Source organism: Acanthochromis polyacanthus, chromosome 16 (assembly GCF_021347895.1).
Source record: "Acanthochromis polyacanthus isolate Apoly-LR-REF ecotype Palm Island chromosome 16, KAUST_Apoly_ChrSc, whole genome shotgun sequence".
NCBI classification, from domain to species: domain Eukaryota; kingdom Metazoa; phylum Chordata; class Actinopteri; family Pomacentridae; genus Acanthochromis; species Acanthochromis polyacanthus.
In genome coordinates, this window is record NC_067128.1 from 17,917,979 (window position 1) to 17,941,006 (window position 23,028).

At 39.9% G+C, this 23,028-nt stretch overlaps 1 protein-coding gene across 1 annotated transcript in view; it reads right to left on the bottom strand.

Annotated features, from left to right (window-relative positions):
- man1a1 (mannosidase, alpha, class 1A, member 1) overlaps positions 1-23,028 on the bottom strand; it is a 164,207-nt gene that overhangs the window by 95,321 nt on the left and 45,858 nt on the right. Inside the window, exon 3 of the mRNA XM_022199238.2 lies at positions 5,585-5,700. Within this exon, the coding sequence (XP_022054930.1) occupies positions 5,585-5,700 (116 nt within the window). The remainder of the gene's footprint in view (positions 1-5,584; positions 5,701-23,028) is intronic.

Sequence of the window (23,028 nt, forward strand, 5' to 3'; positions counted from 1 at the left end):
TGAAGGTGGTTTCACAAAAGCAGTCTGCCAGGTCCTTGCTACTAAAAAGCACTTACTGTAAAACACATGCACAAACTGTGGAGTATCAAAGCCAGCTTTACGTCTCAACAATATGCTCCTGCATCAAATGAACAGCAAAACAATGCGCCTCCTGCTGATTCAATGCTGTTTGAGTGACAAGACGACTGCTGGCAAATACTGTAAATTAGGCAGGATTATGTACAAAGCAGTGCCACTGAAAATTCAGATGTGGCAACCCTCCACGAGCCGAAAGACCAGACGTGTATGCTTCTGAGTACAGCACAGTGATGAGGATTAAAGCTGATCTGAAGGCATAATTGACTACAGTACTCGATGTTTATTTCATGTTTGGTGGATAAGTGTTTTGGTTTTCAGAACCAGACCAGACTCTTAAAGTGCTATCTGTAAACACAGCCACATTTGGAGTCTCAACCATCCTTAAAGAGAAAGAATTTGTTTCTCGGTTTCTGGGAGGAGCTGTTAACAGGGATAGCATAATGAGGACGGCTCTACAATAAAGGCAAACATCAAAGAAAAGGGGCAAAGTGTGTGTGTTTTACTCAGAGATATCTACATGTGCCCATGTCATGAAGCTCATCAGCCAAAGCAGGAAATTAGCAGTGAAAGCGCCGTCTTATTACAGCTATGATGCCTTTTAATTCCTTAGAAGAAATTCTCTATGAAAGATGTTACAGAGCTCCAGACTGAAAGCTTTCTTTTCATTGTGTGTGAGTAAAAATGTCATGCATTGGCATTCGTGTGACTGCATGATGATCTTTTGGCTGTTTTGGTGCATCTCCATCTGACAGGGGTACTGTGTTTATCACTATGGTTGAAAGCAGCCCGTTTCTTCTTCACTAACTCCCTCAGTCCTCCCTACCTGCTGCATTTCCCTGCCTGATGTGTGAACAATCCATTTATCAAGTTATCGTGTTGCACAGGTGAAGAGGTGCATAGCTGATTTGAAAAAACAAAATGAGGAAAATGAGGGAGAGATACAGATCGCAATGTCAAAGAAGAAAAAGTACGATGTTCAAACACAATGGCTAATGCAGTCCTAGAACCATGGCTTCCACCAATAAATGAATATGATCGATGGTGATACAGAAAAACCTCTGCCCATAGAAAGCAGTCCACAGGGAGGAAATCTTTCAAAGTCATTTTTGGTCACACATCTGTCTGACTCGTTGCACTGTAGTAATTGAGTTGGAGACAAGAGGCGTCTCCGTGCACAATCAACTAACTAGCAGCTAGTGAAGCCGTTTAGCAACATGCCTGTGTTAGTGTCTGTAAACTGTACCATCTATTGATAAGATGTTCAGGAAGTGAGAAGTTTACCCTGTGTCTAGTTTATAGAAATTGCAAAATGAATACTATTTTGGAAAGAATTATTTTGCAAATATCATGTCTTGAGTCGCTGTAAATCGTTCTAGTCATGCAAAACTCAGGAAAGCAATGACAATTTTTCCTCCATATGCAAGGCTGATTAATGGCATGCTGTATTTGGGGCAACCAAATTGTGTGTTGGTGCGACCAATCGAGAAAATACCCGTCTGAGGCATGTTTAACCCAAGACAATTAGTTAGGTTTCAGCTTTTGAGTGTAGGATGATAATCTTGGAAAGTCCTTCCATATGTAGTGATAAAGGCTGTATCAGCAGAACGTCTGATGAATCGATACTACTAAATTAACCGATTCTTTGTACTTGTTTGCAACTTTGAGTTAAAGCTGCTGTCCAGAGTTTGAATCGCAGCGTCTCCCAAAACACCGGTGGTCCCAGCCTCCCTCCCTCTGATTTTGCCCCTTTATTTGTGCACGCGTGCAGTACCTGAGAGGGGTGCCCGGAGTGCTGCAGCATCTCGCCTGTTTTGCTGTTTTCCCCTCTTCTACATTTAGTACATTTAGTAAATAATAAAGGAATTACGTTAGAATGCTGTATTGAGTCTAACTTGTCCTAATACCAAAATAACATGAATCTGCTAGGACTAACGAGTAAAGTTTCAATATGTGATTACACTCGTGTATCCCTCTCGATGACGTTGTTTATCAAACTTAGTGCATTTACGCGTGCATATGTGTTACATTGTTTATTTATTTCTATCTAGAGTTCAGAATTGCATGACTCCTCTGACGAAGAGTATGTCCCAGACGCCCCAACATCTTCCTCCAGAGGTCGGGCATCTAAACGAAGCCGTCAGGCGGGCTATGGAGGCCGTGGTCGGGGAGCGACGCGAGCACCCCGAGCCAAAAAACGTCCTGCAGTCTCTTGGCCTGACAAGCCGTGGGATTGGTAACTTTTCTGGAAGTTGCTGATCCCTGATACTCTCTCCTCCACAAGCAAAACAAATGTGCGCGCGGTTGCGTAGTGCGTAGCTCGCCCACCTCTGCATGGGCTTGCTTGCTGTGCGTGTAACCGTTGATTGACAGCATGACAAAGCTGAAGCTCGAACTTGATTGGTCGGCAGCAAACCGGCGCTTTTTGGAATAACATGGGGGTCTATGAGAGGAAGGCGGAGCTCAAGAATAAATTTTCATATCGCGTTATACTAACTTTATATTATAGTATCGAACTAGACTAACACATTTAAGCTTTGTTAAAAAATGATACATAAATTGAAAACAAACGGAAACTCCGGACAGCAGCTTTAACCAAAGTCTAATGTACATTTGCCTATATATAGGTATGTATGTACATACTAAACAACTCTATAAATTCCAGATTTTATTGATAAGAGTGAGCCAATACAGAAATTTTCTGTCCAGACTCACATCTTTCATGAGCTTATGTTCTTCTGACTGACACGTCATCTGAATCACCAAAAGTTCTTAAGTTAATAAACTGATTTTAAATATCTTAGCAAAACGGTCATGAAATATGAACTATGACTCATTCCCAGCAGAGTCCTTTTAGCAGCTTGGATAATTGTTGTACACAATTTGATCTTTCAAACATCAGAAAATTACATTAAGCTTTATATCATGTCATTAAGGACACATTTACTGCATTAAAGTCCCTGCAATTTTTTGCTTGTTATGTTTATGATGTTAAATCTTCATTACACGACTCATCATGAGTTTATAATGCTCAAGCTGTTGTGCTGAAGAAAGAAAGGGTGATATTTGGAGTTTCAAAAACGAAAAGAAGAACTTAAACTACATTTTTATTGTTGCTTTTTGTAACTGTAATATTTTATTGTTATTTAAACATGCATCCATTGTTCAGGACTTTTAACAACTTAACTTTTACGGCAGCTTTTATTTCCCATTAGGTGCCTTCACATTTTGCTATAAGACAAGATGAGTGTGAATTTAAAGTTGTGCACACAGACACATGACGCAGCCATAAAAAGTGTTCTATATCACAATTTAATTAATCAGATCTACATTTGATAGAATTTAGTGAGACATCACCCTGTTCATTTTGTCATATGTTGACAAAGTGTATTTATACAGACTATTTCATACATTGCTTCATGCACAAAAACACTACAAGAGCATCCATTTAAAGCTCCACTAAAATGACTGAGACGACTTTCAAGCTCTCTCTGAAAAGCAACATTATGTGATTTATGGAAAGGGGCATTTTTCTCCATTTCTTAAGCTTACAGTAAAACTTTACAACCCTTAGGAGTTCTTCATAAAAGGATATGTCCTTGCAAAGGAGCTTTCGAGTTGAAGCGTTTGTGCGATACTGGTGAAGAACTAATCCTGTAGTTCTGGGTGTTGTGGAATGAAAGCTTTTTGATTCTCAGCGATGACAGGATGGAACACTGATAACATCTGCATTTCACATACGCACGCACAAACAACAACCTCGGTATTAAGTATGATTCATCTGACCTTCACTAAAGCATTACTATACAAATCACTTCCTCTTGTAACACTTGCATCATGTAATATTGACAGTAAACACCTCACTTTCTTAAGCTGAAGGCAGATTATATTATCACTCGTGTGTGTGTGTGTGTGTGTGTGTGTGTGTGTGTGTGTGTGTGTGTGTGTGTGTGTGTGTGTGTGTGTGTGTGTGTGTGTGTGTGTGTGCAACATGACTCAAAATGTGCACAGATTTGGCTGAAACGCAGCTGACAGGTGGCGATTTAAATGTGGGATTTCCGCGAATGCATGACTTTCATTGTTGAACTGTTGCTGTACCATTTGTTGCATTCAGGAAGTCCTCAGGCAAACAGCATTTTTTTTTAAACTCAAATACAGATGACAAACTAAAGAAGACTGATTGGAAGCAATATTCTACAAAAGTAAAGATCATCCGTTGTTCTACTTAACTCTGAACACCAAACTCACCAGCAGGTTTATAAAGCTTTTTTTTCTAATTGCCAAAATTACAGCAATTATCAGAGCCAGAGACGGTAAAAAATAAAAATAGAAAATCAGCATATTTTCAACAATCCTTGAACTAATCATGTGTCAAGTGCAAGTTACGTTGGCAAAAGTAATCAAATTGTTGTATTTCATCAAAATCACTTCGTCATAAATGTCTCATTCAAATATTTGACAAAAATGAACCACTTGATTGCATCAGATTATGTTTAAAAATTTTGCTCTCCTCGGCACAAGTGGGAAGCTGAACGTGACTCAGCAGGGACATTTTGGCTGAACTGCAGGCTGTGTTTACACAGAGCAGAGAGAAGACAAGTATGGAAACTAATTAAAAGGAACTGAGAGGAAAATAAACATATTAGATCAATAAATAAAAGCAGCATGGGAGTAAAGAGTGGAACAAGTTGTCAGCAAGTTGTTGGAAAATACAATTAGTATGGTGAATAAGTTAATGAGTGTGAAAGATGCTGAGAGCTTATAAAAATGTTGGTATCCCTGGTGTGTAGTATTTTGAACATCTTTGGGCACAAAAATGTCAATTTCAGGTTTATATCAATTTTTTAAAAAGAAATTTGACTTTTTTTTCATCATAACCTTGTCATTTTGCAACAAAAACATTACTTCGAGAAAGAATTTCATGTTGGAGTCCAATATGAGACTACAGTACAGGAAGTAAAAATGTGACAAGAGAAAAAAATTCCTAGAAACTACTTGGGGCTCAGAGGGTTATGTAAGTTACTAACTGCTATATTAATTTGTTTTATTTCAGTTCTACAGTCAAACGCTGTTCTTTTATCTTGTTGTTCACTTATACGATCATTCAAAAGTTTCAGTTCACCCAGACAATTTCATGTTTTCCATCAAAACTCACACTTATTGCAGAACATAATTGCACAAGGGTTTTCTAATCATCAATTAGCCTTCCAACACCGTTAGCTAACACAATGTAGCATTAGAACACAGGAGTGATGGTTGCTGGAAATATTCCTCTGTACCCCTATGGAGATATTTCCAGCTAGAATAGTCATTTACCACATTAACAATGTATTTCTGATAAATTTAGTGTTATCTTCAATGGAAAGAAATGATTTTCTTTCAAAAATAAGGACATTTTTCAGTGCCCCCAAACTTCTGAACGGTAGTGTATACTTCATTTGTTATGCAAACTAACGGAGACCTTGAAAAGCGTTTGCTCTTTCATATTCAATTCTTGCTGCAAACTTACCACAACAAAGTCAAGGTTCTTCTCAACCCATTCAGTAGCAGCATCAAACTCCTCAAACATTTCCATGATATAGAGGGTATCCAGAGCATCCACTATTGTCGCTCCCTTGATGCTGCCTAGAAGAACCACAGACAAAAATAATAAAGACAGGTTAGATTAGACATTCTTCCAGGTTGCTGTCTTCCACTGTTTTACAGATAACTCAGCTGCTAAAAACTAGAGAAAACCAAGGAGGAAGCGGGGTTTTAAAAAAAACAACAACACACATTTAGTTTAACCTTTTCAAACAACCAAAAGCTCCCATGAAGTATCCTCCAAATGCTAAAAGCTTGTTAGTCAGCATTCTATTCCTTTTTAAAGTATTAATGACAACAGGTGTTGGTGGTAGACTCACTAAAAAAAGCACTGAATAAACAGCAGAAGTTAAGAGTTGTGTTTGGAGGTTGAATAAATTATTTTTGCTCGACAGATGGTGAGAGGTAGCGATTATCGGCGCTGATGAAACGTCGGGAGTGTTGCTCATCTCTACTGATTAGCCTCATAGCAGGAGGGAAGACACACAGAGACACGCAAACCATCATTTCAGCGCTGTCATTACCCAAACCCCCTAAGAAATCTAACACCACTCCAATAGCTTACCCTGTGTATGTGCCAGGGAGCTCAATAAATCATTAAGCATGCAGAACAGAGCCCTCAGAAAGCTTTTAGTCCTCTCATACTTGTTACTAAACACAAGACCTCATATGTAGGAGCTGTCTGACCACTTGCAGGTGAGAATGAAAGAAGCAAAAGATGGTTGGGAAGAATGTGTGGGGGCGAGGGGAAAAGGAACAAGGCAATAAGCAAGACAGAGAGAGCTGAAATGAAAACATTAATACATCAGCGTCAGGAGGCCAACCTACAGAGAGAGGGGCAGGAGTAGAGGTAGAGAGGAAAACAGCGAGAAGGAAAAATGCTGAAATAATAATAAGGACAGAAAAACAGTCCAAGTCATTGGAGGAAAGGTTTGCGAATATTGTGGCTACAAAGCAGAGTCGAGATGAAAGCTGGGAAGCTGCTGGTTTGTTATTGTGTGGATCTATTGGTTCGTATTCCTCTGTGAGTGGTGGGAAGATTCAAAAGCAGCTAAGAGCTTTCCATCAGACACAATGCTGAATCATCAGCTAAAGCTGCAGAGCAACTCATGACCATCACTCTCTGACATGGAAATATTCACCATATATTATCATATTCTATTTCGAACAAAGGCTATTAGTTGTCAACATAATTTTAAGCAGAAACACATGATACTTGTATGAATAATATTTCTGGTAAACAGAACACATTCACTACATCGCAGTTTTGATTATACTGTATATATACCAAAGCCTTTCAGAAAAAAAAATCATTTTCCAAAACAGCTTTGCTAGAAATACACTACCGTTTGAAAGTTTGGGCAGACAATTTCATCTTTTCCATGAAAACTCACACTTTACTTCATGTGCTAACATAATTGCTCAAGGGTTTTTTAATCATCAATTAGCCTTTCAACACAACGTAGCATTAGAGCACAAAAATGATGGCTGCTGAACATGCTCCTCTGTACCACTGTGTAGATATTCCATTAAAAATCAGCCATTTCCAGCTTTAATAGTCTTTCACCACATTAACAATGTCTAGACTGTATTTCTGATTGAAAAAAAAAACTGATTTTCTTTCAAAAACAAGGACATTTCTAAGTGATCCCAATATTTTGAATGGTAGTGTAAATCCATATATTTAGCCTGTCAAGGGACATTGAGCCTTGTCCCTGTTTTAAGAAATATGTGCTGGCATTATTCCATTTGTGTCTGTGTGTTAAATACAAAGCTACAACTTGACCAACTACAATTAGCCTTACCATAAAGACTTGAACTTCAGACAGTTCCAGGCTAGCACTGTCTGAAGTTCAAGAAAAAAGTTCATGTGCTGGTTATCACAGTGGCGTTGCCAGTGTTTTGTGCCTGGAAAGGGACCTATATCAAACCATGCCCTTACCCATTATATCTAGTGAGCCTGTACCCACATATAAACAAATGCGGCCCGACTCTGACCTTCAGAGGTATTAGGTCTTCCAAGGTGAAGCGTCAAAGTTATCACAAGCGTATTGTACGAAAGGAGTATTTATCTTTGTAATAAACAACTGATTCAAGAAGAAAAATAAGACAAAGAAGAACAATCCGAAGACAACAATGAATATAAAGAAAAAAGAAGGTGGAAAAAGTAGAAGAAGGTGAAGATGTAGTGGAGAAGACAAAGACCTAAAAGAAAAGAAGATGACTGGGCAGGAAGTGAAAAAACAAGGTAGGAAAAGATAAGAAAGAAGTAGAGGAACAGAAAGTGATGAAGGAAAAGAAAAAGAAGATGAAGTAGAAGAAGTCAAATACACAGAGGACGAAGACACTGGCTCAAGACAGAAATAAAAGAGGACAGGGGTAGAAGAAGAGAAAAATTAAAGAAGACGCTGAAGAAGCAGAAGACAAAAAGGAAAACAGACAAGAAGTGGTGAAAAAAAACTAGAGACAGAAGAAGAGGAGAGTAAGAATAATAGATAACACTGACAAAGAAGTAAATGGACATTCCCTCACACAGTGCATGAAGTCAATATTACAATAATCAGAAATGAAACAAACATCTAAACTGTAACAACAGTTTGCAAACAAACCGATGTGAAATTAGTGGTAATCTAAAGATAATATGAATGTTCTGAGAAGCTTTTAAGAGGCCATATGGAAGGAAAGCTGTCAGCAGATCCTGTTACTGTTGTAGACACTTGTCTTTCCTGTTTTTCATCCATCTCTTCGGTCCATTGAAGCCTCTAGAGCGACAAAAAAAGGACAAGACACTTTCCTACCATCCATTGTCTTGTCACTACGCTTCCTTCCCCTTCACTGATCTTCCTGCATCTGTCTTTGTGTAATGTGTGATACAGATGGCCAACGAGTGACTGGAATACTAATACTAAATGTAAATAAAAGAAAAAAGATTTGCAAGGAAAGTAAACGTTTGTTGAAGGCAATGACGCTTGTTCTTTTAAAGAGGAAAGGATGTCGGAACATCTGAACAAACACGTAAATGCTGACTATGTACCGGTCTGGGTGGCACTATTAAGAGTGTAGTCAAGCAAAGAGAATCATGTTTGGCTCAAATCTAACTAGTCTTCAACCAATTGATGGATCACAGGAAGAAAAACTTTGTGCGTTATCTACTGATTCAGTGAATTTGTTAAATGCTCTCTACCTGCTAGCAAAAATCTGTAACTAGCGGTTTTAGTCAGTGTTCAAGTAGAAATGCTAAATATTTACTGGTTTCACCATGTCAAATGGAAGGATTTGCTGTTTTTCTTTGTCATACATGGTATGATGTACATGCACCTCTAGATTTTCTGCTGCCTCATTGCAGAGCTGATACTAATTATAGTGAAAAAAGCTAGTTAATGCTAGCTAAACAGCTTGTCCAGGGCCGTGATGGCACAGTTATGCAAGAATCTGCTAAAGTCAGCTTGTTACGAGATCCAGGCTTTGTGTCAATGTCCAGATGGGAAGACGATAAAAAAAAAAAAAAAAAAACAAGACGAGATTTAGCTGTGGCTTGTGAGGTTGAGAGAGCAAACTCTGATGATCTTGGAGGTGATGTACAGTGCATCCGGAAAGTATTCACAGCGCGTTACCTTTTCCACATTTTGTTATGTTACAGTCTTATACCAAATCGGATTCAATTCATTTTTTCCCTTAAAATTCTACACACAACACCCCATAATGACAACATGAAAAAAGTTTTTTTGAGATTCTTGAAAATTTATTAAAAATAAAAAACTAAGAGACCACATGTACATAAGTATTCACAGCCTTTGCTTAATACTTTGTTGATGCACCTTTGGCAGCAATTACAGCCTCAAGTCTTTTTGAATATGATGCCACAAGCTTGGCACACCTATCTTTGGGCAGTTTTGCCCATTCCTCTTTGCAACACCTCTCAAGCTCCATCAAGTTGGATGGGGAGCGCCGGTGCACAGCCATTTTCAGATCCCTCCAGAGATGCTCAATTGGATTCAAGTCCGGGCTCTGGCTGGGCCACTCAAGGACATTCACAGAGTTGTCCTGAAGCCACTTCTTTGCTATCTTGGCTGTGTGCTTAGGGTCGTTGTCCTGCTGAAAGATGAACCGCCGCCCCAGTTTGAGGTCAAGAGCGCTCTGGAGCAGGTTTTCATCCAGGATGTCTCTGTACATTGCTGCATTCATCTTCCCCTCTATCTTGACTAGTTTCCCAGTTCCTGCTGCTGAAAAACATCCCCACAGCATGATGCTACCGCCACCATGCTTCACTGTAGGGATGGTATTGGCCTGGTGATGAGCAGTGCCTGGTTTCCTCCAAACAAAACGCCTAGCATTCACACCAAAGAGTTCAATCTTTGTCTCATCAGACCAGAGAATTTTTTTGCTGATGGTCTGAGAGTCCTTCAGGTGCCTTTTGGCAAACTCTAGGCGGGCTGCCATGTGCCTTTTACTAAGAAGTGGCTTCCGTCTGGCCACTCTACCAAACAGGCCTGATTTGTGGATTGCTGCAGAGATGGTTGTCCTTCTGGAAGGTTCTCCTCTCTCCACAGAGGAACGCTGGAGCTCTGACAAAGTGACCATGGGGTTCTTAGTCACCTCTCTGACTAAGGCCCTTCTCCCCCGATTGCTCAGTTTAGATGGCCGGCCGGCTCTAGGAAGAGTCCTGGTGGTTCCAAATGTCTTCCATTTACGGATGATGGAGGCCACCGTGCTCATTGGGACCTTCAAAGCAGCAGAAACTTTTCTGTACCCTTCCCCAGACTTGTGCCTCGTCACAATCCTGTTTCGGAGGTCTACAGACAATTCCTTTGACTTCATGCTTGGTTTATGCTCTGACATGCACTGCCAACTGTGGAACCTTATATAGACAGGTGTGTGCCTTTCCAAATCATGTCCAATCAACTGAATTTGCCACAGGTGGACTCCAATTAAGCAGTAGAAGCGTCTCAAGGATGATCAGTGGAAACAGGATGCACATGAGCTCAATTTAGAGCTTCATGGCAAAGGCTGTGAATACTTATGTACATGTAATTTCTTTGTTTTTTATTTTTAATAAATTTGCAAGACTCTCAAAAAAACTTTTTTCATTTTGTCATTATGGGGTGTTATGTGTAGAATTTTAAGGGAAAAAAATAATTGAATCCGATTTGGAATAAGACTGTAACATAACAAAATGTGGAAAAAGTGAAACGCTGTGAATACTTTCTGGATGCACTGTATGTGCTGTTGAGGATTTTGTTTCTGTTAGCGGCTGGGAGCATGGTGAGTTAGCAGATGGCTCAGCAGAGGGCAGTGTCTATGATGCTTGTGTAAAGCATGAGTGGTGGTGGAGGAAGATAAACACGATGAGGCCTCTATAAAGATGGAACAGTAGGGGAGGGAAGACTTCATGATATTTGCTGTAAGTGGTGGGCTTGTCACAGTGGGAGAATTCTTACATTAGGAGAAATTCTTCCCATGAATCCTCAAACGATAGTGTTACTATCCAAAGCAACAGGCCCAGTCTGCTTTAACATTTCTAGGCACACGAAAAGATCGGAGCTGCCTTCTGAGATAATTATCTTTGTGCCGGAAGCTCATTTTTACAGTTAAAAGGACTGTGTGCGTCTTACAGTATTGTTGGCTGGCAGGGTCTGTGTCTCCCTGACTCTGCCCATTCATTTCCACTGAAAGACTTTTGTTTACTTTGTTTGCCTGTAAGATCTCCCAGTGTGATCACATACACTGCTGACATCACATGTTCTTGGCTTGATGCCAGAGGTGGAAGTTATGAATGAAACAGATCTTTAAGAGAAAGCTTGAAAAACTAAATGGATGGCTCAAAGAATGAGAGGCTTGTATGTTTTTGATATCACCATAATCTATAATAAGACTAGGCTACATTCACACAAGAATGCCTGAAGACTTGACAACCACTGTCCAAAGCAGCATCTACTAGCTTTCAATTGACAGAGGATCAACTCAAGTTTTTTTTGTTTTCTTTTTCGGCACTTTCATCACTTTCCTCAGATTTGCCAACTTTCCCAATTTCACAGAAAGGTTTATAGAATTGCTTGAGATGGCTTCATGACTTTTTAGAAAGAAAGTTATTGCATTTCATAGGTGATGGAAGCACTTTTTCTAAATAAGTTCTGATGTAGCAAACTCACATTACTGAACAGTTGCTTCTGATGCAAATTTAACAACAATTTCTTCAGTGACAGCAGTGTTTTTAGTCAATAACTGATCAATTATTAAACCAAATGAAGCACAGTGGACATTATTCCATATAAAGGTAGGGATAGATTTAACCACAATCATGTGACTCTCACCGCAAAAGCAAGTCAGCCACAGTAGCCACAAGGCTGCAGAAATGCTGCGCTTGTAGAATCCAACTCATCTTCAATTCTCGAGCTCTGGCCAAAAGATACTCACCACCACAGAAGTAGCATCCACATTTGTCGTGAAAGAGTAGTTGCAATTTGCTCAACTGAGAGACTTCTATCCATTTTCGCTTATCAAACTACAGATTTCATTTTCAGGTTCTTGTACGTAGCTGCCTAGCTTTATTGCCACATTCTGACGACACTATGCAGTGTAGTTTATTACCCCATAGCAGCTCATGGAAATAAGCTTAAAGTGGATGTTAATCTTTTTCAGTTTTTTCACCAGTTTGTCTAAAATTGGCTTGAAAACTTGACTGAAACAATGCTATTGACAGACTCATGAGAGAGAGTGAAAAAGGACAAAAATCAAAGCAGCAGCAATTCCACTTACTCCTCTTTCTAGCTAAACCATTGTGTTCATATTATAGCCAGATTTTGAGATTTAAGGCAATTAATCAAATGCTCCGTGGCTCTCTCTAGAGCCACAAGGGGTAACGTATAATTTTCACAGATGCAGCAATATTCCAAGACCTTGAAACCAACTCTGATGCATGGAACTGAATTTGTAGAGTGCCTTTTTCAACACCATGAGCAACAAAATCTCGTAAGGATGTTCCAGCGTATTTTGTAGGTAAACAATCAAACCTGCCGCTCATCCCTGCTGATGCTGTCAAATCCTGCTAGATGACTACAAGAGGATAATATTTCCTAATTTTTGGCATAACCTACAAAGCAGAGTAAGAGAAAGGCAGAAATGGACGAAAAGATGAAAAATGAAAGAACTGTTGTCCTCAGAAGACAAGAATCATCACCTCTCTGTTCTGAGACTGAGAATAAGAATAGATGGAGGAGGGATGGCTGAAAAATGGGAGACTGAAGGTTCAAAAGTCATTAGCCAACAGTATCCTTCTATTCCTGTGAACACAATCCATCCCTTTGTTCTTCTTCTTTAATGAAGAATGCATCAATCTTTTCTCCTTCAATTGCTTTCCTTTACATTCCAAAGAGCTTCAGCAGGTTCTGTTACCACCACGTCTTCCTGTGTCCTCAGCCGATCGCTTTTTCATCTTGTGCCTGTTAGGTTTATTTCCTTTAACAGAAAATAAGCGAGGATGGGTGTGATGGATGAATTAAAAAAGAAAGCAGGACACCTTGCAGGCATCATTTATCACCTACATAGGCAGATGTCCTTACTCCGCACTGAACACACAACTACACTGTACAAAGAGAAGTATTCAAGTGCAATTTAGAGCTAATAACATCATCATTAGCTAGTACAACTCTTTGATTGTGCATCACCTCTCAGTCGACACTCTTGCTGCATTCCTACTTCGTACCCTGTGCTACTGGAAGTGAGCGGGTGCCAGTGTTTAACAGGAGAGTGATGCATTGCTTGGTTGTTCAGGGCAAAATAACCTTCACTTCACGCAATCAGGCGGTAAAGACAGAGCTGTAATCTGTGATGTGGGTGTGTGCATGAGTGATTGAGCGAGATTGACAAACTTGATTATGTTCTTTCTCAAACACACACATGGGCAACACTGTTTGAGGTGACACCGGTCAACATGAAAAGATGATCTCTACTTTTTGAGTTTTCAGTCTTTACTGAACACTACACTTCACATTTGAATCTGTAAGCAGTGGAGTAACAAGTTAACTGTGTGTTAAAATGTCAGGGATTAAGCAAAAAGTGAAACTGACGTCTTTGAATCCGTTTCCCAGCTACATGTGCTACATTTTCTTGTTAAGTTTTCAGTATCCACCCAACCTTGCATATGTGCTACAATGAACAACAGTTCAATCGTAGCCATTTCTGAATTGTACTCTTTGTAATTTATTTTTTAGCCATTAAATTAGTCTCACCAAAAAGATGAAGATTTTTAATTTTTTTTTGGCTTTTCCAAATTTTAAAGGTCCAGTATCGTACCCCTTTTCAGCAAATTATTGAAAGTCTCACAAGTCTTGGTTTCATCCCTGTTCTGAACTGGCTGTTTGTATGTCTGTAGCTTCAAATACAGCTTAGCAGCTGTTGCCCATGCACTCTTCAGGAAGAAAACTTGCTCTGGGGCAGTACTGTTCAGTGAGTGACAGCACGGAGCAAAACAGCTGTCCGCGCTGTCTATATTTCATACTCATTCTGTTGTCTGACAACAGAACAAGAAAACTATGCGAATAAGAACAGCTTTATTAGGAAATCTAGTATATTAAAATACAGTATCATATGCTAGCACAGCCAGCAGAAGAGAAGCAACCCGACTTACAGACATGAAAACACAGTCCCTGTCCCAGTTTCAAATCAGATAGCTGAATCTAAAAGGAAAAAGCTCATAGTCACATTAGCCACATACCATGCTAACAGGGAGGAGCAATCTTAATGTTGTGGCCGAAAGCAATACACTGGGTGTTCAGTTCCTCAGAACCTAGAAGTAAATGGAGACTTGTGTGTCAACTATTGCAGCCAGAAGGAAAATATTTGGCGAGCTTTGCAAATGGCGGAGACCTTTTAGAGTTATCAGAAGAAAGCCTACAAAGTAAATAAAAATGGTGGACTATGCAGCAGCTGGTCCTTTGGAGTGGCTTGCCTTTGCAGAAGCGGCAGAGAAAAAGCACGACTATGCAAATGTTATCAACCTGACGAGTACTGGTTACTTCTGCTACTTTCAAATATATTTTTTTAAAAAAGATAAAAATCTTATTTTTAGAGGATGTCTAGTTAAGGGCAGACGGGAGGAAAGGCAGATGTAAAGGGATTTTTAAAAATATTTTTATAGTTTTAATTTTACACCTCCAAGTTTGTAAAGTATACAAAATCTTACAAAAACAGATTTTCACGACATGGGACCTTTAAACTACAGTCACCTTGTGAGCACAGAAAAAACACAGCATTTAAGGAGCATGTATGAGTATATATTTGCTGACAAATACTACCAGTCAAACATTTGGGCACACCTTCTCATTTAATGTTTTTTTCTTTATTTTCATGACCATTTATATTGTAGATTCTCACTGAAGGCATCAAAACTTTGAATGAACACAGATGGAATTATGGAGTAAGCAGAGCCACCTTTTGCTCTGATTACTGCTTTGCACACTCTTGGCCTTCTCTCAATGAGCTTCATGAGGTAGTCACCTGAAATGGTTTTCACTTCACTGGTGTGCCTTTTCAAGGTTAATTTGTGGAACCTCTTGTCTTCTTAGTGGGGTTGGGACCATCAGTAGTGTTGTGCAGAAGTCAGGTTGGCACATAGTTGACAGCCCTATTATATTTGACAACTGTTAGAATGCCTACTACGGTGACAATCTACAATTTAAATCAAGAAAAAAAAACATTAAATGAGAAGGTGCGTCCAAACTTTTGACTGGTAGTGTAGATTTAGCAGTGGTTAAACTGGTTTCAAACTGTGCCACATATGTGTGCCCCAAACAAGAAAACCTCCAGCTTAAAAATAGAAATTTTATCAATTGGATCACTCTTAAGGTTCCTGAAATAATACACTGTACAGCCCCATTCCCAAAGCTTTTATTAGATCATGCTCCAAAGTATCACAATTATCAAGCACCCAATGCACTTATGAAAAGCTCTTTATGTTTTATTCAACCACCACTTCAACTAAACTGTTATTATATTTTTAGTGCATAAAGTATGTGGCATGGGTTTCTTTGCTTTTAGAGGGAAAGGCAAAGAACAGTGTTCTGTGTACAGCGTAAATGTCATGTGGATTACACCATGCACACACTGCGATCACAAAGCGTGACCTCAGCCGTCAGCTGTGCCCTCCAGCTCTGGGTCACACTGAGCTCCTTGGTGAGGCTTTTGCATCTCCCTTTTACTCTTCTTCAGAGATCTCCATTGTGCACAATCCAGCCTGTACTGCGCTGTAGATTACCTTACAGCAGCCATGTGAAGCAAACATCCTCTCCCACGTATCACGTCAGCTGGGCAACTACGGGTCACGTAAAGCATGACTCAATATGTGGCGCCCCTCACCCTGAAGCATTCTAACCCCGTGTGTCAAGCAGCACTTCCTTGTGGAAAACACACGCACTTATTGTGTGTGACTTTTTGATGAATTAGTTCACATTTGTTTCTTCTTTTTACTGACTTTTCTATTTTTTTCTACTCTCCTATACAAGATAAAGGATGAGCTGCAATTTGTAGCTGGTAAAATACCTACTTTTGAAGCTCAATGGCCAACACATCTCTTATTGAATTTGTCATTCACAATCTCTCTTTCAACACTCAAGCATCTGCAGAGAAATAAAACTGGTGAAAGAAGTGCACAAATGTGTTAACTTGGCAACACAGTTGGCAACAAGACGGAACATGTCAGGAGCAGGATACTCACGTCAAAGGGGAGAATGACAAATCTTTAGTAAATATTTGTCTACCGTCAGTCATGTTAAAGGCAGAATTTGTGCAATTTTGGCGGCCTGGTAAGGACAAGAGCTCCACATCAGCCTTATATTACACCATACTCTGTGGTCTGTCGCTGTCCAACCATGATTTTAGCCTCTGGGTAACATTAAGTGCATCATGCGTGAAGAGTAGCCAATACAGCAGGAACACAGACCCCAGAGCAGTGATGAAATATGTGACGAAAGCCCTACGCACTTTAACAGCCGCAATGTCCCTGCTTAAATTTATAGAAATTTAAATATGTTAAAATAAAGAGACCTTGCGTGTGATCTCTTTCTCTTTCCTCCCATCTGGTGAAAAAAGAAAAAACACTGGCAAACAACACTGTATGATTATTTGAGCATGTGTGGATTTGCCCTGAAAGTTACCAGTGAAACACAAGTCCCACATAAGTCACATTTTCCCCTCCAGTCAGTGAACACAACGTGATAAAAACACGACTCGTCTCACATCAAAAGCACCTATTCTCGTTCCATTACATGATCAAATTCAAAGCCAGTCATCCGAGTTTCGCAAAATTCCCCAAACTTTACACAATATCCTGTCATACACACAAACAAGCAGCCAATAGAAAACAGACAAGGCAGCAAACATAACCCCTTTCCGGCTTTACTAGTAGTTATAAACGAATATTGGAACTGCACACTGACTCAGCAGCTTCCCTTCAAAAATAGCAGCCTCAGCCTTGAAAAGACTGACAGCAGCCAAAGTGCCACTGATGTTTAAAAAAAACAAAACCCTGAAGGCTGCTCTCATCTTATGAAAATTCAGTCTTAAAAAATCCCCTCCTGGATTTTTCTCTTCAGCCCAGTGCCTTTCTCAGCAGATAAATGTTCTCCAGATACAAAAAAGGTCCCAATGTGTCCCATATTCTAATGTGAACGCAATGCAAACTCCAGGGCTAATCCCTAATCCTACAATTTGATCCAGATCTCAACACTCTCAGCCCTGCTGGTGATCCCATTTAGCCCCAACTACCATCTCAACATCGAGTCTACACTGAGTTTTCTCAAAGGTCGCAGTGGGGAGGTGAGGAAAAGTGATGGCTAAGCCTCTGGCTAATCATGTTATCGTTGGCAGAAAGCATGCCCACGCACAAACACATCCCAAAGTGTATTAACCTCTTGGCTTCGGCTGCCAGATACTCAAGCGTCAACACTTTTTGTCAAGGTTACAGTGAAAGGCATTACCACGCTTCGCTTGTGAGTGTTGGAAATCTGATGCCGATACAGAAAAGAGGGGTTTTCAGTAAAGCTGTGATAATACAACAAATACAAGATGCAAGGAGGCTGGCTACATGTAGGGAAAAAAAAAGTCTTAGCCAATTCTGTTAGGCTGCTTCTTTTACTCAGGTATGAGAACTTTGAGGGACTTGGAGCAGTGTACATGTGAGGGTGTGTGTCTATGAAAGCGTCTCAGTGTCTGCTATCAGCAAGATGGGCGGTACTGCTGCAGTGTGTTGTTCTAAGCCTTGGGGGGGTTTCAAAGCCCAGGCCACAAGGCTTGTTGTTCAGTGTGTGTGTGCGTGATTAATTAATGTAGATGCAGACTCAAGGTTCTCTAACAAAGACTCAGGAGATGAGTGTTTACAACACAGGACTGCATGGTGTGTGTGTGTGTGTGTGTGTGTGTGTGTGTGTGTGTGTGTGTGTGTGTGTGTGTGTGTGTGTGTGTGTGTGTGTGTGTGTGTGTGTGTGTGTGTGTGTGTGTGTGTGTGTGTGTGTGTGTGTGTGTGTGATGGATACCCCCCCATTTCAGCTGCAGCAGTGCTCCCTTATCTGCGTCCCACCCACCTCTGTGCAGACCGTGATTTACATCATTTCAGACACAACCAAATACAACTCCCTTCTCCTCCTCCTCACACACACTGACACGCACACACACCACAAAAACCTGAGGGAAGGCCACAGCAGAATTACTCCATCCATTTCAATTACAGAGATTGAGTATCTGATTCAGAGACGCGCACAATGCTGTGTGGGAGCCGAGGCTGCAGCCCCCGACTCAATGTCAAATTATATAAGCAGCTAAATGACTTGTCTGAAAATAGAAAGACACCAAAAACATTAGCCTTCTTGACTGGTGGATGATTATATTTTTAGCCTTGCTAGCGACAGCGCAGGGCTCCTACATGGCATGAGACAATGCTGGCTGGGATTGTGACCGGGAAGCTCTTTGACACACACAGGCGATGCGTTCACGCACCTCATTTACTATCCTGCAAAACGCCAACACCTGCGCCTGATCAAGCATGTCATACAAATGGATGTGCTGTGCTTCTTCAGTCTCCAGCTTACCAGGGTTACAGTTTGCTTTTAAAATCTTGTGGAAAATGTGTTTCCCCACCAAAGGAAACTGTCACAAAATTACAATGCATTTAATTTTGGATTCTTTGTCCTTCAAACTACTGCGATGAGTTCTGAACCATAACAAATGCTTTCTTTAAGAAGGATCCAACTCAACCAACTTCTGAAAAAAAAAAGTTTTAAATATTACCAACACATGGATAACAACAACAGTGCTGTAACTTTAAACTTGTCTGTATTGCTGTTTTACTTTCCCAGCACTAAATTATATGAAATACTGCTGCAACACTTCGCTCTGGCACCAAGAAGTAGCACCGTGTGACTCCTCTGCTCCCCTCTTTTAACTGATTTCCAGTTGTTAACACTTGATTTCAAAGTCTTACAGTTTTTTAAAGCACTTAACAGATAGGCCCCCTTCTTACATTTCAGATCTTTTAATCCCTAAAGTCTGTTCGAGGTCTCTTCTTATGTAAAGCCGTGACAGTCGAGGCTGAAGGAGTTATTCCACTATTGCTATAATTGTCCCTATTTTGTAGAAGCCTCCTTCTTACTATTAGAAGTGCTCCAACTACTGGATTTCTCACTCCACATTAGAGGTTATTTTGTGGAATTTGGACCAGTATAACTTGTTGAATGTCCCAGAGCATGATCTGTGTTACTATATATCAATGTATGGGAGGTGGCTTCATGTGTGGTCTGCTTTCAGTAAGTACATTAACAATAAGTTGTTCCAAAGAGATACTGTGTTGCATGAAAACATTCTTTAAAAAGCAACAGATATGTGGTTGAACTAAAGCAGCAATAATAAAAGCCATAGCTGCTCTGGTAGCTTATTATAGTTCATAGATGAAGAGAAACGCTGGAACAACGGGGAGGCGTCTACAGCTCCATGTACTCATTCTTTCACCCTCTACTGTAAATGGACTGCACTTACATAGCACTTTTCTACCTTAGTGCTACTAAAGTGCTTTATAATGCGTTTCTCATTCACCCATTCACACACACACACTCACATCAATGGCGACAGAGCTGCCAATCAAGGTTCTTGCCTGCCATTAGAGCAACTCTGGTTCAGTGTCTTGCTCAAAGACACTTTGAAATGTGGAACTGAAACCAAACGTGAGTCTTGCAATTAATGGACAACCCATTTTGCCCCAGCAGTGAGTGGCCTTCTAGGGTGTTAAACCGTAAAACTTCAACCATAGGCATACCGCATGCCCTTGTTCATTCAGAAAGAAGGTGACAACAAACAGCATTGCTGATGTACAGAGCAGCCAAACAGCTAACAAGATAGATTTTAACCCTCCTGTCATCCTCCGGGTCAAACTGACCCGTTTTAAAGTTTTAAAAATGTGGAAAAATATATATATATTTTCACAGTGAAAACTTCCACATTTTCCTTTTTTTTTAAGGAAATTTCTGAACATTTTTTGGCGGAAAAAAACAAATTAATAAAAGTTTAAGAACATTCAGAAAAAAAATCAACCAAAATCCAGTGACTTCTGCTGTCAAATTTGGGGATTTTTTATTTAAAAATACAAAACTTTTGAGGGAAACTTTTCAGGAATTTTCTTTTCAGTGTAATTTTTCATAAATTTGGTGACATTTTTTCTGAATTTTTGGACTTTTTTCAGACAAGGCAACAACATTTTTTGGTAAGGACAACACAAGGGTTAAGATAAATTATCGGTTGCACTCATCTGTATTGTAAATTAAATGTCATGTTGAACTCAAGGACAAAGTATAAATAAGCCAACAAAAAAAAAAACAAACAAAAAAACAAAACAGCTGGGAGACATTTCATTTTATAATAGACCATGGTTAGACTGACATCTGTGCTGGATTTAATCCAAATACCCAAATCATTTTCTGGCAGAAAGCTTAGCGCTGCAAAGAACTGCCAAATCTCAGTCAACATTCTCAGAAAAAGAAAAAAAAAAAAAAAAATTGTAGCTCTTCGGCATCATCAGCTGAGCAATAATAATAAATAGGTGCGGAAAATAGCATAAAAGGACAATTTGGGGGGGGGGGGGGGGGGCGGGGGGGCAAGCCAATAATTAATTCCCTGAGTCGTGGATCCCCTGTTCAGTCACCATTTATCTCCTGTCATTGTCTTTGCAATAATAAATTTAAGGCAAAAATACCCCTAAATCAATCTTGAACCCTCTAAATCTCCCAGATTCACCAGCTGGTTTAAAAGGTATGTTACATATATATAAAAAAATAAATAATCAGAGTCAAAAACACAAAGAAATCTCAGATTTTCAGTTTTCTTGGTCCTTCACTACTCATCTTGTGATGTGCAGAAGACAAGCATGGAAATGAATTTAAAATGGAAGTTGTAAATTATCTGTAGTAATGCAAAGTCACATCACAACACTTTCCCTCCCCCCTCCCCTTTTTTTCTGCTTTCGACAGAACAATAAATATGTTATACTGTACAACTTACATTTCTGAGTCTCTTCTGTCTACTTATATCCACACTTGTGCTGCTTCCATAGAGAAGCAGGACTGTATATTCCAGTGAAAAATGAGCCCACAGTGACAAAAAATATGGCAGGAGCAAAAATAAAATAATAACGTAAACCACACAGGGTTTAGAGGACAAAAAAACACAATTATGAAGCCCTATACACAGGAGTAGAAACGGCAGTAAAGGCTTAAGTAGCAAACTTCTTGTGATTCTGCGATCACTGTGCTAAAGTGTGACTGCACGGACTGACTGACTTTAATTACTAATTATTTTGGCAGTGCCAGATAAACCTGACATCTGAATGTCATTTAAAGATTGCAGCTAGTGCTTTATTTATTCTGTTGGGGTATTTCTACTGTCACATAGATAAAGTGACATGAGAAGCTTCGGCATCACTCCAGGGCTCAGAGAACAGAAAAGCCACTGAGAGGTCTGGCATGGAGGAAAGGCCACAGGAGAGACAGGACGGGGGAAAAAAAAAAAACACAGCAGAAAGAAAACCAACCATCACAAACCCTGACAGCATCTGTGGTAAAGCCTGCCATTCATCCAACGGCCTTTTAAAGCACTGCAGGCGGGGCCGAACAGATAACCTCCACTGTGAAGCCCGTGTGTCTCAGGAGGAGATGCAGTCATTTTACTTCTTCACACTGCATGCAGCTACGGATCCGTCCAACTGTCCAGCAATTTCTTAAAAGTCTTAAGAGGCTGTCAAAGTAGAAAGTGAATTTGCTAACCCCAAGTAGCAAAGGGGAGAACGTGAATACAAGAAAAGAAGAGCAAAAGAAACTCAAAAGTTCCTCCTCAAATATACAATCCCATGCAGCTCATTTCATCTGCATAAGTCATATATGTTGGACCATTTTACACCAAAGTTGTCACATGTTGCAGCAACCTCTCAACTATTCCACAGAAAGACTGATAAATCCATCAAACTGATTATGATGCAGTACTGACTTTGTGTCTAAACAACACGCCATATTGATTTTTTTTTCTGTGCCTGTTATTAAAATCTATATTTTCAACATTTGACTATAACTTCAGTTGTGATTTCAGCACACAGATCAATATTTTTCTTCTCATTTCAATACTAATCCATGTGTCTACTTTCCACCAACAGAGTTAAAATGAAAAGGTCACAATGCAACATAACTGCCAGTTTGGTCTAATAATGTAATACAGTGGAATATGTGGTCCTGTATCATGTGCACCATTTGTGTGCAGAACTAACAAACCTACCAGGATATATGCACTATTTGCTGGACTTCATGCTGAATTTTGAGCTTAGTCGGGTATTAAGGTGTTTTCTTATTTGTCCTCTGAGAAAGCCCAAAGCTTAAGCTAGCAAGACAGATGGCATCTTCGTTCTCAAACACACACACACACAAGCACAAAATGCACACAAACGCTGTTCTGTCATAGTCCAGTCCAGGTCAGACGGTTTGATGGTAAATTACCAAAAGATTCTACCTTTTACTCTTTTGCTGCAACAGGAGACATCAATAGCAGTGACCTTCAATGTGTTGTATTTATTTTAGACACAAGAAACACAAACAAACACAGGCCATTGGGAGATTTTTTATTTAGTTTTTTGACTGGTTGAACACATGAGTGGTTTGCCTGTGTTGGCCCCTTGACTGAAATTGAGCAGCAAGTCGAGCTGAAACCATGTTTCGCCCTTTAGCTTGTTTGGCTGTTGTGAAGCCCAACCAATGACCTGTCAACGGTGTCGATTAAACAGAGGAGACCACACAGACATGCAACGCCACAGACATCATGACTGGAATGACTGCTGTACAATCCAAAATT